This window comes from Corapipo altera, unplaced genomic scaffold (genome assembly GCF_003945725.1).
Source record: "Corapipo altera isolate COAL_440 unplaced genomic scaffold, ASM394572v1 23, whole genome shotgun sequence".
NCBI lineage: Eukaryota > Metazoa > Chordata > Aves > Passeriformes > Pipridae > Corapipo > Corapipo altera.
The window spans coordinates 20,970,367-20,990,830 of record NW_020884878.1 but is presented as its reverse complement, the minus strand read 5'-3'; the positions used below and the strand labels follow the sequence as shown (position 1 = coordinate 20,990,830).

The 20,464-nt window shown below is 37.9% G+C and overlaps 1 protein-coding gene across 3 annotated transcripts in view; it reads left to right on the top strand.

The window, feature by feature from the left end:
• KIAA0391 (KIAA0391 ortholog) overlaps window positions 1–20,464 on the top strand; it is a 47,077-nt gene that overhangs the window by 21,905 nt on the left and 4,708 nt on the right. Inside the window, exon 6 of one of the 3 annotated variants that reach the window (XM_027638029.1) lies at window positions 3,010–3,160. The exons of the other annotated variants lie outside the window; for them this stretch is intronic. Within the exon in view, the coding sequence (XP_027493830.1) occupies window positions 3,010–3,144 (135 nt within the window). The 3' untranslated portion in view covers window positions 3,145–3,160. The remainder of the gene's footprint in view (window positions 1–3,009; window positions 3,161–20,464) is intronic. 3 annotated transcript variants of the gene reach the window in all.

Here is a 20,464-nt window from a genome sequence, read left to right as displayed (position 1 = left end):
TCTTCTCACATATTTGACTGTATTATCTGTAAAATGTTGTACCCAAATTTCCTCATGTATGCAATGGTTATAATTGCAGCAAGGGTATTGATAATAACATTATTAGGACATACACTGTGTCAGTGTGTAAGTTTTCATAGTAATAGAGATTTGTGGGAACAGAGTAAAACTGCCATATAGAAAATTTAGTCTAATATAGTTATGCTGGTAAGAGTTGTTCTTAAAATAACCCCTTTGTTCAAACCACATCCTGTACACATTTAAACTTTATTTCACTTCCCTTTGTCTTGAGAATTTCAGCCTTGTTAGTACAAGGATGTATCATCAAAGTGGCTTCAGTGCTTTCCACTTGATGATTTGTAGAAGAAAAATCCTGCTTTTTTGTCAGTATCTTTGAGAATTCTTGGTACTCCCCTGTAGCATTTCACTATGAATTGGCTTAAGATTATTTGGGTTTATTTGTTAATCAAATGTTTGCTTTACATTAGGAGTAAAAACGTAGCTGCTCACATGTATTCAAAAACCAGAATTTAAATTTTCACGCTCTTGAAATTAAAATTAAGTTGTAAATGAACTTGATAATAAAGGAAGAAATACACTGGTAGTAATTGCAAGAAATATATTTTTCTTCTAAGAACTACTTTAAAACTGTTCTTAGGAAGTAATATATGCTTCTCTGTAGATAAAAGTGAGCTAGAGAGCCTAGATAAACTTACTGAAAGAGGTTTGTTTGAGAGTGCCTGTGAAGTTTCATGAGATACTGTCTCACAAAGGGGGTACTTTCTTTACCATGGAAAAAAAAAAAGTTTACAAGTTGTTTGGGTGGAATCAGGAAGTGTTGATTATCTGAGAAGAATTCCAGACAGAATGTAATGCCGCAATGTTTTAAGATCTGGAAAGACAGATCTATGCTGCCAAAGATGAGGAAAAGAAATGCCTTTCCCACTGTGGGAACTCTGAACAGGATTCTCAGTGGTCTGTAAAGCTGGAGGCAGTGGAGCAAAGAGCCAGCCTGGTTTTGGCGGATAATTACTCCTGATTTCTGATCAGACATCTTACTAGGACATATTAGCGTGCTGAGCAGCATAAATTGCCTTTGAGTTTCTCCTTAGCTTCTCCTGTATTGGAAGGACTTCAGGATCCATGATGCCGAAGAGATCCAGAAGGACTGTACGAAGGCATTAACTTTCCATTTAGGTTGTTCCTAAATAGGTACAGGTCAGATCTTTCCTGTATCCCAGCTGTTTACAGATTAGGAGGATTTTTAGGAAGACCTGCCTTTCCTTCCTAAACAACAGAACAGTCCCTTGGGCTCACCACAGCTTATCTCCAGAAGAAGGTTCTCCTAGCTAAAAATCTACTTGTCCTATGAATTATGTTGCTGATAATTATTATTGCATTTTGCCGTGCACAAAAAGTGTTAATCATTGGAGCTTCCACCAGCCAATCTTGCTGCTCCTGTTTTCTGGATCCTGTTATTGAGAGTGTGGAGTCATTACATGAGATAGAATGGACATGCCCATTATTTCTGCCACAGACCTGTAGATACTGACTAGCTGAATAGTACCTATTTTGGCATGGGAAGTGTGTATTGCAACAAAATAGCTCCTTCACTGCCTGAAAGAAATAATCTTCTAGACACATGGACTACTAAAGACTTTTTCCCTTTTTATTGACCCTCCAAATTAACTGAGACACCATCTTTATACACTTCCAGTATTAACTATTGAGTTTATAGTTTTTTCCAACTGGAAACATTGTTTAAATGTGAAATCATGCTGGATGCTAGTAGATGTGTTTTATTTCTTCATGACTCTCAACTCCTGTGTTGTAACATGTCAGGAAAGGACTGTGTCTTAGTTCTTATTTTGGATACTTCTGACAAGAAGTATGTATTCTTGTTTTCTTACTGGTTTTTTTCAAGACTGCTAAAACCAGAAAAAAACCCACTAAGCAGAGCAATCCTTTCTTCTGTCTCCAAACTTTTCTTTCAGATGAGGGAAGGGAAGGCCACAGGAATCTGTTGCTTTTCTGGTTGCTGGTGTTGCTGCCAAGTAGTCCCCCATCTGTGAATGCTGACCTCCCTGAATGCTGTAGTCTGTCCTTTGAGGGCTGACTCTGCCACAAAACATCCTCTTGTGGAGGCTCCTACCCTCACACCAGCGACAGCTGAATGGAAAATGTGGAGTGGCAGATTTGGGGCATTTACAGCCTGCCTTAGTAAGTTCTTCAATGTACATAGGGAAACATAGTGCAGAACTGAGAAGATGGAGAGGAGAAATAATGCAAGAGAAGTGGGAGGCAGAGCAGAAAGTATGGAAAAAGCCAAGAGTGAAGGCTGCTGAGGTCAGGCTGGCTGGCTAGGACAGCATGACAGGCCCATTTTGAAGAAGAGGTTCATGCTGTGACCTCTTCAATTCATCTGGAGAGGTAATACAGGAGCCATGTTTCCAAGGACCTCTGTTAAAGCTGCCCAGCCTGTGTTTTACTTGTCAAAAAACGAAATTATTCTGAGTCTCCAGGTATGCTTTTCAAGGATTCATTCTTGCAGCTGTTAGACTCAGTCAGTATATTGTTTCATCAACTTTTTTGTTATATATAAATGGTAAAGAGAAAATCAGATTATATCTATTGTATATAGATGGTAAAGAGAAAATCAGATTGTTGCTCTGTTTCTAACACACTGTAAGCATTAGTGATTGGAAGGTTTTAGTTTCTTTGGAACACATCCCTTATGTGATTTAGAGAGCATGGCAAAATAAAGGGCATTATTAAACACAGGAGCAAGCCTAAGATTTATGTGACAAAACCATGGTAATTTAAATGCATTCTGGTCTTTATTTAAATTTAACAAAAAGTACTGTTCAGCTTGGTGATTTAGCTTTCAGAACTGCAGCTGTTTTGCTGAAGACCAGCTCGAGCTAACTTAGTCATATGATTGAAATAAGAAAACATTGATAAAATATTCCTCTCTTTTCCAAACATCCTAACATTTTTAATTCCATTTAGGCGTTCCTTAGGCATCTCGGAAAAGGGCTGGATTGTGTGAACAAGGCACAAATACCTTGGGGGATGAGAGGAGACAGAAAAAAAGCAGAAATTGAAGGAATGATTTTTACACGTTTAATTGCCAAAGTGTTCTGACATTCTAGAAAACTAGGTATGTGACTTCCAGTAGCCCCAGGAAACTTCAGTCCTCACATCCAGCACTTACTTAGCAGATCATCCTGAATATTATTGATTTAGCAGATTTACAGGAACATCCTGTGGCAGTTTCTCTGATTGGTTTGTAATTACAATCCCCCTTTTTTCCAGGTTGGTTTTATACTAGGTCTGTTTCCTGGTAGAAATCACCATGTGAGTGCATCAATTACTGAAAAAAAAAAGGAGGCAGCCTGAGGGTGGGAACAAAGATTTTTTGAGGACTAGGGAGTGGTGAGACCATCTGATTTGAAGGCAATCCTTTGCAGCCTTACTGCAGCATTTTAAATTAGACATTAAAGTTGACTTCTAATTAAAAGATATTATAGATTGGAAATTATTTTTGCTACGTAATCCAGACCGTAGAAAAAAACCCCAAACCTCCCATAAAGTCCAAAATCATTCAGTCTTGTCTTCTGCTCCTGTTTAAGACTGTACCTGATGTGTATTTGCCTGAATGAGTCAGTCACTGTTTGTACTGCAAACATCTAGTTTATAGAGATATCCTTGCAGTTTAACTAAGCACAGTTGATTCAGGCTGTGTTTTTAGGCATTGGCACCTTTCCTCCAGATGTATCTAATTACATAAATCCTTACCCAGCACAGTGACATTTGGTACTCCCTGTCCTCTGCTGCTGTAACTCTCCATAGTGCCCTCACCTTTCACCTTGTAAAGGTCAAGAGAGGGAATTTCCACACACTAATTTTCCATTTCTCTTACTAAATAAACTGTTACATAATTCTTAAATGGATTTTTTCCTGTTTATCATGATTTTCTGCAGAAGTGTTCTTTGGAAGTGAGAGGGAATCCCAGTGCAAGCAAGATGTCTGGGCTCTAAATATCTCGCTTTGGTTGCGGGAGGGGAGTGAAGAGACTACAATGAGCTCTGCTCAGCTACCCCTAGACTGTGAAGGACCAGGGTGGGAGGTGTGAGAGAGCATGGTCAGCAAGAACAGTTTAAAGAGTACTTTGCTATTTTTAATTTATATTGAATTTGGAATATTGTAAATTAAGTATGCAGCCAGCTCCTTTTTTAGCTGTGCGCATCTGGTGTTAGATGTAACTGAATATACATTTCAAATGTGTGTTGGATCAAAGCTAACACACAGTTCCTTTCTTCAAACAATTTGGCAGTTGGGGTCAACTCTGCCCTAACTTTACCCTCTCTAATCTCTGTATTAAACTCAGACATCTAAAAGATTGGTAAAATGGTTCCAGATTGAGTTCCTTAAGACTGACAATGCACAAAGGAATAGTTTTTGCTCTTGGTGGGTAGTTCAAAGTGGTTGCTCCTAAACTTAATCAGCCCTTCTATAAATGGACTACATAAGTTCATGTAATTCCCATGTAAATTGCAGTAGGCCTGTACAACAGCTGAAGAAGCCAGATCCTTGCTGTTCCACTCCCTTCCCATCCCAGTCTGGTGGCAGCAGCTGGCATGCCACCCCTACCACAACTCTGGCCTGAAGCAGCAGTCAGCTCCTGCCAGGAAAGGCACCACACCTGCCCTCCTGCACCTCTCACAGGCTGCCACGAAAAGCCAGGTTGTGACTGGTGTTATTGGGCATGATCTGTGGCAGGTACAGGGGACATGACATGTTTTGCATCTATTTCTTGTCTCTTCCAGGGGAAGAGCAGCAGACTTGTTGAGTGAAACTGCTCTCTGAATTGGAGAAGGGTTCTTGGACTGAGTGAATTCTGTGATCACAAGTAGCACAAAATTGTGTGTGAACATATTAATGCATTTTGGTTTTCCATATGTTAAATATTTTTAAAATAATATTTATCAAGAAGATTGAAGTTTAAAACTAATATTATAGTTGTAGTTATTCTAGTGGTTCTGGAGTAGTTATTCCTGGACTCCTGCCTACTTTAGCAGTATAGAAAAGATAGAGAGAGATTGTAGTCTTGAAAGAAAAGCTGGGAGTGAAAAAAAAATTTCATCAAGATAGGGGAGAAAACCAGGATGTAGGATAGTAGTCTACAGGAAAATGGTGAATGGTCATGTCAAATTTTTGAAAAAAGCCCAGCTTTGGCCACAGAAATAAAGAACCTCGATGAATTACACTTTGTAAATTCAGCTCAGAACCATCGACTTTATTCACATTTTCAAGGCTTATTTTCTAAATATAAAGACAATACCAAGGCAAAAAAACCCTAACTCTTCAAATGAAGGCAAAGTTAAAAAAAAAGAAAAAAACCAGGGCATCTATGGCCCATCATTCTCTTGATTAATAACTCAAATCAATATTGAAGCATAATTTTTTTTCTTCAAAATCCCTGCTCAATTGCTTATAAATCCTCTATGATGAAATAAGGAGATAAAAAATATTGCAGCTTGTAGTGTTTGAGAAAAATAGTGAATAAAACTTTCTCTCCTGAGTCCCACTTACTAAAAATTTTTGATGGCATGAAACACACAAAGAAATTACCACCTCTGCATACAGATGTAGCTGACAAATACTGATGTGCTCAGGTTCCCATGTGTAATCCTTATGAGTCTTCACATCTGTCTTAACGGTGCAACATGGCTGAAAGATCATCTGCACAGTTATTGAGATAGTGATACTTTATACAAAATATTAGCTCTACTGTATGAGCTGTCATGCAAAACTAGCAGTTATTAATAAATTTGACCCCAAAAAAATCATGGAAAAGAATTTTTTTCTTCTTTGACTCCTTTGGCAGCATCTGTGATTTGTTCAAGTACTTTACTGTCTGTAAATGAAGCAAGAATTAAGTAGATCCATGAGTCATTCTCTGTTTAGAATCAATACATCCAACAGAGGTCTTATTTGTCATACTGTGACAGTTCATCAATTCTTCCTCCCACCAACTCTGGTCTTACCACTCAACAAAGCAGTGAGAGACATGTGTGTTCATTTGCTCTCAGCCTTTTCCATCTCTTTTTTTTTTTCCTGTCTCCTACTGGTGGTTCCAGTTTGCATTTGCATGATAACGAAACATTTGTCCTGTTGCCCAAGACTGGAGAGATTTTTATGTTTGCAACATGTTTCATTTTTTAGCCTTGTACGTTCATTTCCTGTAAATATTGCACAAATCATAAAGATGAAGATTTTTGGTGTTTTCACTGAAAATCACCTTCAGCCTCTGTGTAATATGATCTTAGAAGAGAAAGAAGCTTAAGCACTAAGGGATACCCTTGAAACTTCACCTATTTTCAGTGTTGGAGATGTGTGACTTGAACATTCAGCATTTCATTCATATCTTGTCAGTTAATTTCTGGGGTTCCTTGGGTATCTCAGCAGGAGAACTAAGTCAAGTTCTTCTCCGAAGAATCTCAGAGATTGATAATGATCTGCTGAATCTTCCCCCTCCCCTCCTATATTGGGACCATCCTAAAATAGACTAGATCAAGCTCAGAAATTTTGGTCACCAGATGCAGAAGAGCAAGACTGTTAAGCTTCTCAGAAGAGCTGAAGGAGACTAGACTCATTTGCCTGTGAAACCTAGAGGAAAGGCCTGACCTGCAGCTTCTCTCCCTGCTGTTCTTTTGAAACCTGACAGTTCCTGTTTGTGGCTAAAAAAGAAATAAAAGGGCATTTAATATATTCAGCTTTGTATACCAATACACAGTAAGTGAATATGTATTGGACATCAATGTGTCAGGGGTCCTAGAAGTACTCCTACAAGTGGTTGGTATGTGTGCTTCCACTGAGGAAACACACATGTTGATGACACCTTGAGCCACCAAGTCTGGCTCCAATGTGCTTTACTGTAGCAGCACTGGGAGGGGAGAGTAGGAGATAGATAGGACTTCTTAAGAAGGGAAGTAAAAAGTCAGACTGGCTACCTGTGAATACAGGGAAACTTTCTCAAAACTTTTAAATTTCCAACATTGTAAAATGGTGGAGAGAAGCTGCCAGGATTCCCTGACTAAATGCCTGAACAGTCAACTGTAAGCAAGTATTTTTTGTTTCAGAGGTTTCCACTCTGATTTTGCATTTCCTGGTGAGAAGAATAGAGAAGCAGAAATTGATCAAGTTAAGAAAATCTTGACTATCAGGCATTTTGACAACTTCTCCCTGTTGCTTTCTCCCAGAGTGAAGATTATTTCTGCTGTTACTTCCCCTCACTATTTGCAACCTTTGTTTCTGGCTATAAAAATAAATAAAGCCCATGTGATTAAATTAATGATCTCTATTGGTTTCCATCTGGTGTTTATGATTTCTACCTTTGTATTTGGTGATAATAGCAAATCAAAATTTGTGTAAGTGTAAGTAGGAGAGCATCCAAGCACCAAGCATACCTTTTTTTACGAGGGAATTTGCATCATGTCTTTCATAACAAGAATTCTTCTAATCACTAGGAATATAAGCTTGAAATTCAGCAGAGCAGAGTGAAAGTGCCTTGATGATTCATGTCCCAGTGAACTTGTTAACTGTAGCAACATGCGGTGTGTTGTATGTTGTAGAGAAGTCCTGCTAAAATCTCGGTGATGAAGTCAAATGAAGGTATCTTCTGAACTGGACGAGTTTCAGATTTGCTGTTTTAATTTCTCCCTTAGAAGCCACAAGATGAGTTTTCTTTGGGCAGCTTGACTGATTCATGTAATCATGGAACTGCTATCAGAGTGGCAATAAGAGGTGTGCTGGGCCTCCAAACTGGAAACCCTGTCTTTAGGGAACTGAACTGCTTTTTTAGAAGTGATTCTTATATGAAAAGTCTCCATAGTAGTGAAAAGCTCTGGGAAGCAGGCCAAAAAATGTGAAGATTGGGTTACTATAGGCCAGTTCTCTGTAAGAATAAATATCCGATTTGAATGTGAGAAATGCTGGTTTTAGTGTCATCTTAAAGGCAGCTTGGATAATCCTCAGAACAATTATTGCCTTCGTTCATGTACATCTGGATTTATTTATGTATTTGAAAAGCAATCAATTTGGGGTTCACGCTTGGCTTTTATATCTGATATGCTATTCTTAATAAAAATAGGAAAGAAAACATATTTGGAAGCTGTGTTATTTGAAGGAGAAAAGGTACAATATAACAAAAGCCTAAAGTGCATTGGGATTTATTTATGAAGTCAGGAAAGCTTAAATTTTTGAGCAATAGGTTATTCGTAGGGATTTCAGCATATTGATGGGATGTTTAATGATACAGCAATCCATTAAGCTGCATTTGTTGTTTTTTGTCTAGTTGCACTCCACTTGTACAGTAGAAGAGAAATTTATATTTAAGTAATTAAATATATTTAAATTGAGGTTATTAAATTATTATAACCTGCAATTAAGTTTAAAACCGAAGTTAAAGTAATTTTATTTTTTTTAATCTAGACTCATAGGAAATCAAGTACAATTGTCCACGGCTTTTAATCTAAATCTCTTCATAAACTGATTGTTTCATGTTGTCTGGAACATGGAAATAGGAAGTCTTGTTTGAATCTAGGAGACTTATTACATGAGAATTAAAAGTCCATGCTGGGAACCACAATCATGCTGGCAGTATTCTTGCTTAAAAACAATTCACAAGAATTCCTGTTTCAAACTGAACTTGTGAAAAATGGTAAGAACTCTTCTTATCCAAAATTTTATCCATTGCCCATTACAGGTGACCTTTTGTATGAAACACTTCTTAATGCAAACCTCACCTTTTTCCAGTATTGATTTTGTACATCAGATGCAGAGATGACAGGGAGAAGCTTTCTCTATTCTGTCTTTTACTTATTTTGTTTGAGGGTACATTTGTGCATTTCCTAAAAATAAGGAAGGGGAAAGGAGGCAGGGCAAGGTAAAAAAACCCAAATCAAAATCAAATAGTCCCCAGAGTAATTCAGACTTATGCCTTTATCTGTGGTGTGAATCTAAATTAGATCAAATTAGATTAAACTAATGTGTTTACTTGTGCTAATATAAAGAGGAGATTTCTTTCAAATATCTGTCACTCCTCTGTGGGCTGCTACCAGAACCGAGCCATTAAGCTATTATTGTACGTACTGGGACTTGTAAACGGTTTTGTTGCTTGGTATCATGTGAGGAACAGATGTGACATAGTAAGAACACCAGTACCAAGAACATAATAAGAAAGCTGTGGCTACTTTGCAGCTGCTGGTCTTCAAATTTTCAGGAAAAAACCCAGCCCACACACTGACTTCTAGGGCAGGCAATGCACATCTACATGGGTTCTTCCTTTCTCATATCAAATGAACTCTAGGAAACATGGGGGTTTTTTGGCCCTGACCCAGGCTGAAATAAACTGCAGAGGAGGGTCCTGAGTTGTAGGATCACCTGAAAATGAGCCTCATGTCTGCTGGGTCAGCTCAGATGCACATCATGCTACAGTAGCAGAACATCAGTCTTGTGTATAAGGTCATTCCTACTCTGTGTGTAAAGCAAGAGAACTTTCCTTGGTACTTGCAGATGCCCTCTAAACTCTTTTCCTTATTTGCTCCTTAACCTGATATTCCTTGTTGCTTATATGATTTTAAACCTTTTAGATCTTCTGCTTTGTATTTTTCTAAATGACAAGAAATTAACTGAAAATTTAAAATTTTATATAGGTATTTACTTATTAATAGCCATGGTACTTACTGTTATACAATAGAAATCTTCACTCCCAGCCTCGAAGAAAGATGCCTACCTCAAGATCTTAAAAACTAGTAATTGAAAAACATTAGATGAAGAAACAGTCTTATAAAGCATGATTTGTGTTGGTGTTCTCCTTTTTCTGTGCATCTCCACAAAATAAATGTTCATATTTTCTATTCTGTAAATATTATTTTCTAAATATGATTCCTCCCAAAAGTACATTTTTAATCACTTTGAATGCTTAATCTCTGGTACTGTACTTACTGCCCTGTCTCATTGTTAAGGAACCTTTTTCTTCTTGAAAAATTCTCCATTTACATATGTTATACTAATTTTTACATGTATTTACTGATTTTTTTCTCTCCACCCAGAGACACTAGTTTGTGATGCAGTTTCTGCACGATTTATTATTCACCAGTCAATTCTTTAATGATCTGAATAGTTTCACAGTTCTAGCTGGAAATATGCATTATAGTGAGTCAGGTGAGTCAGAAGCTAAAGAGGTTGTCAAAATTATGTTGACACTATATGTGCTGTTTTCCAACCAATTTAATGAAGTATTAACTCCTAATTTCTCCAAATATTTTCTACCATTTCCAGCTGCTGCATTGTCCTATCCTTGTACAATGTTTCCTGTAGTTAAAACTGGACCTGTACTTCTGTCATATTGATGATACCAACTTACCTCTTAGGGAAATCAGGAAATATTAGTGATGCTTATATCTGTCCTTATCATTATCCAGCACTTACCTGTTTACCTGGTCGCTTCTGTGCTCAACAAAAAGGAAACAGTGAGTTGGCAGTAATATTTCTTCTGTCTCTAATATTTTGAATCTTTCTGAGTCCTGAGCTTTTAAGGAGACTTGTTGACATGGCTCCATGAGCAAGCTGTGTACAGGGTGTGCCGTAAGCTCTCTAACAGCAGTTAAAAGCCAGTTCAGTTCCACAGGTTCTGTGGAGTTGTTCCTGCCTTATATGGTATGCCAGTGTGGAAAGATCAATCTTTCTGATGCCTTCTCCACTTGTTTGTTTCCCAGTTGTGTAATATTTGGGTAAACTAGGTAGTGCTTACACTATACAATGAAAAAAAGAAAAAAGTAGAAGTATGATGCAGGTGTTTGTTAGAGCTGGAATTTGAGCTTCTACATTCAGTGCAAGTTTAAGAAAAGTACAGTGGAATACCTATTCCTTGAATATTACCTATACTGCTACGTGATTGATTGATTGATTGATAGATAGGAGTTTTCTTCCACCACAGCCCTAAGCTGCCACACATTTGAGTAAATAAAGTAAAGTAGTAGTAAGAAGGTTGCAAGCAAATAGTCATAGAGCAGAACCAGACAGTCTTAATGATGTTGATTTCCCCTGCTCCTTATTAGGAGTAGTTACCCCAGGTTTGTCTAGTGTTAATGTCACTAGATTGCTTTCCTCATCCAAAGTCATGTTCATGATATCCCTGTAAAACATTTCACTGTACTGTTTAAATCCATTTATGTGTAATGGCCCTAAGTTTCAGTAGTTATAAGAAGTGTCTTAAATAAAAGAATTGGAGGGTTTTGACATTTTCACTTCACATTGATATGTATGTGTCTTCATATCATGCCTTGAACTGTGAAAATCTCTTAACTTCCCATTGAATGGGCATTCCCAAATGGGCTTTCAGAAATTCAAATGCTATAGGTTAGGGATTTCTTTTTTGTCATCCCACTCACTCTCATTTCCACAAGCCGATTCAGTTTGCCAGTCTAGCTAACATAACATAACCACTAATATGACAGAGTTTTAACCCTTTGCTATCTGATAAGTTTGGTAAACAAAATACTTCTGAAACTATAGTTCTGTCTTGCACTTGAGCACAGTGGTTTGTTCCTGAGTGCTCCAGGAATTGTTAGCCAGGTATCTGCATCTTTTCCATGGAAATGGTCAAAGAAGGGAAAGATGTAACATAATTCCTCAAATGTGCTGGCTGGTGTAGTCATATACAGGTACCTGGAAACTGTAATTCTGAGTCCCAGTTTTAGCTTTAAAAAAATAGATCCTTTTATAGAAAAGGGAGAGTTATTAATGTTATTTGGCTTCTGTTGTCCAAGCTATTCTGCTGGTTGTATTTTCATATTCTCAAGCTTATTTCTCTTGATGACAGGAAAAAAATTACTAAGTAGACAAAATTTTTTATATAACCAGTTGTTCCCAGGAGATTGAGCCTTTAGACTAATGCCAAATATAATCTGTAATTAATTTGTAGGAGCCGACAATATTCTTTGACAAATAGCTGTATCTTATCTTCTGAGTTAAAGTACTTCAGATGAAACAGTGGTCTGCCCACTGTCCAGCTACTGAGTATTGCAGACTGCTGTCAAAAAACTTATATTAAAAGCATCAAAGTAAATGATACTTACGGATTTTAGCTATTGTGGGGGGCTTTCTGACCTTCACTGCCTAGGATCTCCAGGCATAGATACTGCCAGCAGTATTACTAGTAGTAAAATGGCACAAGTCTGCAATACTGCTCAATCAAAACTAATGACTGCATTAAGAAAAATAGTACTGTCTCACATTTTACTTCAATTGTTATACACTGCATCAGATTTTTCCTGGTTTTGTAGGAACAGTGACTTACTTAGCATGGTAAGCCTTGATCCAACTGAGACAGTTGAACCTCTTCCTCATGGTACTGGCAATGCAAGGTGTAGTGGTATATGAAAGTCCCCTAGGTTTTCTCCAGCCTGGTAAATACCAGTTATGTTCTTAGCAGTATTAACCAGATTCTCTCCTTGGTACCTCCTTGCTGAAAGCCTTGATGCACTGTCAGCTTGGGATAGGTAGGTCTGATCTGACCACACAGCTGCTTCTCCATCTCCGACCTTTGTGCTTTAGTTTGCTTCTGCTGATTTTTATACTGTTGAAGAAGAACATTTTATATGTTTCCTTTCATAGTAACCAAATTTTTCCTCTTTCTGACCTTCAGAGAAATCACAGCTCATTTCAGTAGTGTTTGTTAATGTATTTATATGTGTTAAGAGCTGTTACCGGAATAATTGTTTTTGAAGGTATATAAAAGTTTTGAAGGTAATCTCTCTATATTAATCTGTAGCAGGCAGCTGGAAAATAGTACTAATGAGGAACAGAAGAAAAGCAGTGTGAAAATTGTGTTACAAGTATTTGCTGCATGTTGTATTCCAGTTCTTTTTTTTAACTGCAAGCCATCAATTTACTGATGTGTTTCCTTGGTTATCATGTCATTCTACCTGGATGATAAGCTTATTGACCTGTGAGCATAGAAACAGTCTTTATTTTAAAGATTTTGTGGAACTATTCAAACATGGTATGTTGCTGCAGAAGCAAAGGTTTAATGTACCTTGAACAGCATCATACCTGTGACTTCTGTAACAGTGATCTCCTCAGCTGCTGCAGCACCTTTTCCTCAAAGAACAAAAGTACTGTCTGGGATTTTTTGAACCCACAGATTGGAGATGGGGAAAACACTTAGCATCAGACTAGGTCAGTCACACTGTGTAGACATCTCCATAGGACAGTGGTGAGAGCTTCAGTATTGGTATCTTTTAAACTGTCAGTTTCAGTCTTACAAAGATGCTTTCAGTCCTGCACCACGTTATTTCCTATCTATAGAAAGGATCAGTCAAGCTTGTGCTTTCATTTTCATAACACCCCATCACCACTGTCGCCACCACCACCTGGAGATCCTGCTCACATTTTGGATTTTCAGTACTTAAATGTAACTTCTGACCCACACTATGAAAATCTGAAGAGTGACACAGCTGCATTTAGTTCACAAATGTCCCTTTCTAATAGCTAGCTTTTTACATAGTTTCTAAAATTAAAAATGGTAAGGGAAACTCCCTTATGTTCTTAAGTCTTTGTATACAGCTGCCACAATAATAGTAGAAAAGTAAGAGTATCAATGGCAAAGACTGGATGTGGAGTGAAAGATGGCAAATCCCTGAAGCTGTGACTTCAGCTGGGACAGTTATTCCATTTACAGTCAGTGGCTTTGATAGGTAAAGTTGCACATCTGAAGCCTATACAAAAATAAGTAAAACCTCATACATTTTCATTTTTATCTAACTTGCTTCCTCAAGAATATAAAGGTGATGTATGTGTAATATTGGTGCAGTGAAGCAATGTGTAGTGATCAGTAACTGTTGAAGAAACAGCAGTGCAGGTAGAAAGAATTCAAGGGTGAGAACAAAGGATAGTAATGATATGTGGAAATGCAAAGGAAACAGGTCATGCCCTTTCAGGTTTTACATGTTTTTTTTCCTACTTTTGTATAATGACAGATAGATAGGATCACCTAGCTCATCTCTGTGGTGTGGAGGGTTGATACTGATAACCCTTTTTATTACTTTGCAAATCTCCAGGGTTTGGTACAAAATAGTAGGTTCTCAGGAGATGTCTGGATAAAATAGAATCCATGGAAGCTGCCCCATATGTATTGTCAAGATCTTGGGATTTATTCTTTGTTACAAGAAAGAAGATGAGTAAGAGGAGGGAGAAAAGTATACAGTGGTATCAATTACGTAGAAAAAATATCTCAGAGAAGGTCAGAAAAAGACGAATATCTCTGCCCTTTTACATGACTTAAGAAAGAAGGACATTCAGAAAATTCGAATTCATGAAAAGAAATGTTTTACTTCTAGTCCACAATTAAAATAGAAAATGTTAAGTTTTAATTAACAGAGAAAGAGTAAGCTGCTAGGATTGGGCTATAGCTGATTGTGACTTGGACGTTTCCCAGTTGCTGCCCTAGCAGAAGGTTGCTTCGGATTTCAGATTCACCCTTTCATCTTCCATCTTTATTCCTACTTCGTAATTGCTGAGTCAACATCAAATGCTCTGCTTCCATTTAAATCAACATTACATTTTTTGTAAGTGATTGGGAAAGAAAATGGTATTGTAGCTGATTAACAAAACTTTTGGATTGAGAAACTTGACTGGCACTGCAGTAATGTACAAAATTCAACTTCCAAAAATGCAGTTAGGCAACTGAAGAATATTTGTTTGTATATCTTGAATTGTTGTAAGAGTCAGAAAAAATTGTCTGTTTTTCTCTTTTGCAATTTGTACTATAAAATTTAGCAATTCCCCACCTGTCCGTATCTTCTTTAGTCATCATTTCCATAGTTCTTGGCATTGTTAATTTAATACCATGCTATGTTAACTATTGTCACTACCCGTTTTTCTTTCTTTTATTTGTGGTTAAACTGTATTCATCTGAAGTCTATGATGATGAAAATAAGTTACCATTCAAAAGCAGAGACTTCGAAAAGTACGAGCAGGAATGGTCACATTAAGAGGTTTATAAGATGTAAGGTCTGACAAAGTAGCTGAGATCTTTTAAATGTGACAATCTGTTCTGAAAAGTCAGACTCCAAAAAGCTAGTGTCTCCTCCACCTGATGATCCCACTCCTACCTGACATCCTTCATGTCATATACACATTTAATTCTGTGTTTAAACTGTGTATGTATTTCTTTGGTCTCTGCATGCATCCCAGCGTGATTCTGTTGATTCTCCTAGGAAATACCACTTCACTGACCATCAGTTAACTACTTGATGTGCCCTTTGGGAATAAGACAGAGGAGGATATGACTGTAATTCGACTATATATTAGAAAATACCTATTTCAAAACCTTTTTTTTTACATGGCTCTCTGCTGTGAAGGGTAGGAAGCTTTCCCTCCCTATATGCATAGAAGAAATTTGTAACTGTCTTACCAAACCTGAAATTAATTTACACAGTTTTGGGTTGTATTGTATTTTTCTTTGAGCTGGTCAGTAGAATAAAACATGAGTGGCTCTTCAAGCTTGATTGAAATTTGAAACTTTACCCGCAGTTTATAATATAGCAGAATGTAATGTCAGAGACTATTTACAAACATATTACTTCTACATACAGAATTGTTTCAGAGATTATCCTGAGCAGGTTGGTCCTTCAGTTGAAATCAAGCAGAGTTGTAATTAAAGATATCTCCATTACTGGCATAATAGCAGGGTACCGTGGATACAGGAAAATATAAATTGTGCTTCTGTATCTGATCTGAATATATTTAGTTACTCTGCTTTATTCTCCACACTACCCAGGATTCAAGAGGGTTCATTAGCTTATATGCAGTCCATGGAGTATTGTTGTAGTCAGTTTTGACCTGAAAGTAATGTGTCTGCATTCACCCAGTATTGCACTTGTGCCAAGTCCTCTGGGCAGTGGGAACACTGGGCTGTGCAGGTATCTTGATACACACTTAGTACCAGTCAGTTTGGACCTGGCTGCAAAAGCATCTTCAGCCTCTGAATACAAATTTACTCTGCAGGCAGCAGTGCTATATTTAGGCATCACATCATATAGCAAACTGAGGCTACTATACCATCCTCAATCTATATTAAATCAACTTGGGTATCTGCTCTTGTGGTTAGTTTTCCTGCTCAATCAATAATCTGCCTTTGATTAATAGAGTTGACTGTGAAGTCAAAAGTAAAAGCTAACATCTAAAAATGAACTGCAAATTTTAATGAATTGTGATAGGGAGTTAAGACATCTCTAGTGAATGCGTCAAGAGAAGATAAGTCAATTTTAGGTGTAGAGTCAATGTAGGCAGGTTAAAACATGTTAAACATTGTGTGATTGCTGTCATTGATGTGCAAAGTGCTGTCATTGATAGACTTTTGCATGATGATATGTTACATCAATCTAAATAGTCCTACTGTAACACAGGATACAAGTACTCCCAACAATATTGTTTCTGCAGTATTGCAGAAAGGGATAATTCCTAAGAATTAGCTGTTGCCTGTCTAAAAGGCAGAAAGTAAAGCATGCTGATTAATCTTAGTGACTGTTACTCATCCACTACCTGCTTTCCCTTCCCTTCTAAGTAGCTACTTCCTTGCTAGTCAGGGGCAGATAATCTGTACGAAGGTCAAGAAACATGTATGCTCTCCCTGCATTTGAGTAAAGAGGACTTTGAAAGTAATTTATACTGTGTCATCAGTAATGGTAATGGTATTGAATCTGCTTTGGTGAAATTACCAGGCTCAGTGAGAAAGTCCAGCCTTTCTTTGCAAGCAGCACACTCACCTTCCCTGAGTAACTGGCTGTGCTCTGGGAAAAACCTCCAGCTTCCCATTGTGTCTCTCCTGTGCGTGGGACTAAAGTACACAGGGGTTTTCTGAGCTTCTTTTCTTGTTCTACAATGTGGGAAACCAAAAAGGGAACCAAAAATGATGAAACTCTTAAATAAACATGGTGATGGTGGGAATTTATTCATAGAATCATAGAATATCCTGATTTGAAAGGTACCCACAAAGGTCATCCAAGTCCGACTTCTGGCCCTTTGCAGGACACCCCAAGAATCACACCGTGTTGCCTGAGAGCATTGTCCAAATGCTTCTATCTGGCTTGGTGTTGTGACCACTTCCCTGGAAAACCTGTTCCAGCACCCAACCACCCTCTGGGTAAAGAAGCTTTTCCTAATATTCAACCTAAACCTCCTCTGAATCAGCTCTGTGCCATTCTCTAGGGTCTTGTCACTATTCACCACAGAGAATAAATTGGTGCCTGCCCATCCTCTTTGCTTCACAAGGATGTTGTAGACTGCAATGAGGTCTCCCCTCGGTCTCCTCCAGGCTGAACAGACCAAGTCACCTCAGCCAGTTCTCACACGGCTTCCCCTCAAGGCCCTTTACCATCTTCATTGCCCTCCTTTGAATGCTTTCTAAGAGCTTAATATCTTTCTTGTATTGTGGCACCCAAAACTGCACACACGGACTCATGATGAGGCCACATCAGTAAAGAGTAAAGTGGGACAGTCACCTTTTCCAACTGGCTCCAATTTCTTGCTTTAGATTGGATAGAATGCTCATGCTCAGCGCCACCTGACACTACAGTTACCGCAGCTCTGAACCTATGGTCTGCGTTGGGATTTCCTCTGCAGTTTCACAGCTGGAGTGTTGGGTGGGAGGCAGCACCAAAACCAGGTGAAAATAGCAATAATATAGCAGTTTGTTGCTGTTACTAGGAGATAATCTGATTGTAGATGTGTTTTGCTGTTAAATGGCAGTTAGTGAAACCAAATGTTTAGGCAATGTCAAACATGATTTATTAATAAAAAATGTAATTTAAATATTTCTGGGGTGATTACTTCTTCATGCCTTACATGTATACAGGTGAGTCACCTTTTGCTGAATCACTGAATGGTGTGCCTCCCAGCAGCAGTGCTTACGGGTTTCCCATCTGACAAGTGGGAAAGTACCAGTTATTATCTAAGGAGAAAGGCTGTCCTACCGCAAGCTGACCTTTGAAACTGGGAACACATGGCACAGCATGATCTCGTGATCAGAATGGGTGACTGGCAGTGAAGCCTTAGGAAATCTGTATCCTGCTCTGCTCATAGTTCCTTGTATGAGGTGGAGTAATTAATCTGTCTTCCCTGTGCTCCATTATGCACTTGTGAAATGGAGATGTCATTATGCATTCACTTTATAAGGCTATTGTGAAATTCAAAGAAAGGTAATTAATCTTGCAGCATGACAAGGATTCCCTGCTCTCCTAGTTTAACTCCTATGTTTGATCGCCTTGAGATTGTGCAAAATTGTGAATGTGGGTCACCTCTAAACTATTTCCAGAAGTTTGTATAGAAGATTTCCCTTCTGGTGGGAAACTCTTAATATTTATTCTCACCTAAAAAGTTGTTCTTCCAAGGTATAATTGATTTTCAAAATGTGAAACTACCCGTTACAGCATTTTTAGTTGCTTTATTTCATATTTGCGAAGCTCAGACTTTTTACATGGTATGAGGAGTTCAACATCAACATGATCCTGTGGAGTATTTGTTTTCTGTCCTACTGCTCTGCTTCCTCACTTTTCACTTCAGCTCCTCTGATCCAGAAGTTCCTGCCCTGGTGTGTGAGCACAGTTGCAACTGTGCCATGGTCTGGTTGACAACATGGCCCAACAAATGGATTGTTTCAGCACAACAGAAAAAAAAAAAAAGGTGCATTGTGATATGAAGGCAGGAGCTTGGTGGCGGAGGGGAAATTTCATAAAATGGCATTGCTGCAGAAACAAAAAAGAACTCATTTACTTGTGGGGAAAAAGCTCTTATCTATGGGAGTATCTCCAGGAAAGATAAATTGTATACACTCAGCCAGAGTATCATAGAAGTGTGCTAGTGTTTCACTGATTCACAAAAGAACTACATGGCTACAACAGGGCTCCATCAGTGTCATTTGATAAGTGCTATGAACACAAAATTAATGTAAGGAAAATGTCAAGGTTTAGGAGAAGCTTGAGAATGATATAATTAACCAAAGACTGGGACAGCATAGGAATAGTTTAAATGACTAAGAAATGATGAAAGGGATTGCAAGTAGAATGTCTTGAGCGTGAGTTTCTCAGAGAGGGATCTAGTGATCTTTGAAAATTATCAAAATGTCTGTGTAGTTCAGAAAGAAGCATGGATCCTGATGTGTCCTGTCAGAAGAAAAGAAAATAAGACTGATTGCAATGGTAGTTATCTATGTAATCCAGTTCTAGTGCCTTGTTGCATGGCCAGTGATTTGTGCAGTACAGTAGCAATTCACAGCTTCTTGGTACTCTGCCTCAGCTATGTCTTGCCATAGGAATCGAAGCAGCCAGTTAACTATACCTGTTTTCCCTTCAGTGCAAAATGGCATCTTCTAATTCCTGTTTTCAGAGAAAACGTGGGTTTATATGCCTTGCCGTCCAAATTTGAAAGATACTCATTCATAATAGGCCATTCTTTCACTAATTTTGTAATCCTCATTCTCAAGAAAATCATTATTATAGGGAATTTGTGTGATTTATATTTTTTAATGTTTTATTCAGATTACCTTTGGAACTGAGCATCTGATGTTTGCTGCCTAAATAATGTGGGAACATTCAAAAGGTGCATCTACACAGAGCTTACTGCATAGCATATTTGCATTGCGTAGTGGCAGATAATAACTTTTAGATAACTTCTGGAGATACTAGATTAATAAAATACCCCTATCTTTTTAAATGAGAGATCACTATTGCTGCTTTTTATTAGTTAGTTTCCTTTGTGACTAAAACAAGTGTTACAGTGTGTCTCATGTCTTCCTTTCTGGAGTAGCAGCCAGGCGTGGGAGTAAATACACTTAGGAAACCCCCCGTGTAAGTTCTGTGACTCCTTGTAGACCACTCCTGTTGAGCGCCCAAGCCTAAAATGAGATAAAATTCTCTCTAGTAAAATTGTGTCAGATAAGGGGGAGTGCAGAACAAAATTATTTTTATCTTATGAAAACAAAAATAATTTTTATCTTCTGTGTTTTAGTTGTGTAAGGAAGGTTAGTCTCTGTGGTAAGTAGAGGAGGGACAGTGGGTTGTTATGCAAGCAGGAGTTTCAAAATTTTAAAATGTTGATTCCCTTTAATTTTATTATGATTTAAGACTGGTTTGAGTTTTTCCATTGCAAACCAGCAGCTATACTATACCAACCTCTCAATTTTCTCCCAGAAGCACTTCACACTAGAGAACCTCATATGCTAATAATATGTAGGGCAAGAAAGTCTACATAACTAACAGGTAAAAAGTGTCACTATTTATAACATTCCAAAAGAAACGTCAATATTGAAAACCTGAATATTTAATAATATGTGACATAAATGAGAAGATATGTTATTACATATTATACTTACTATGAAAGCCATTCTGTAACATAA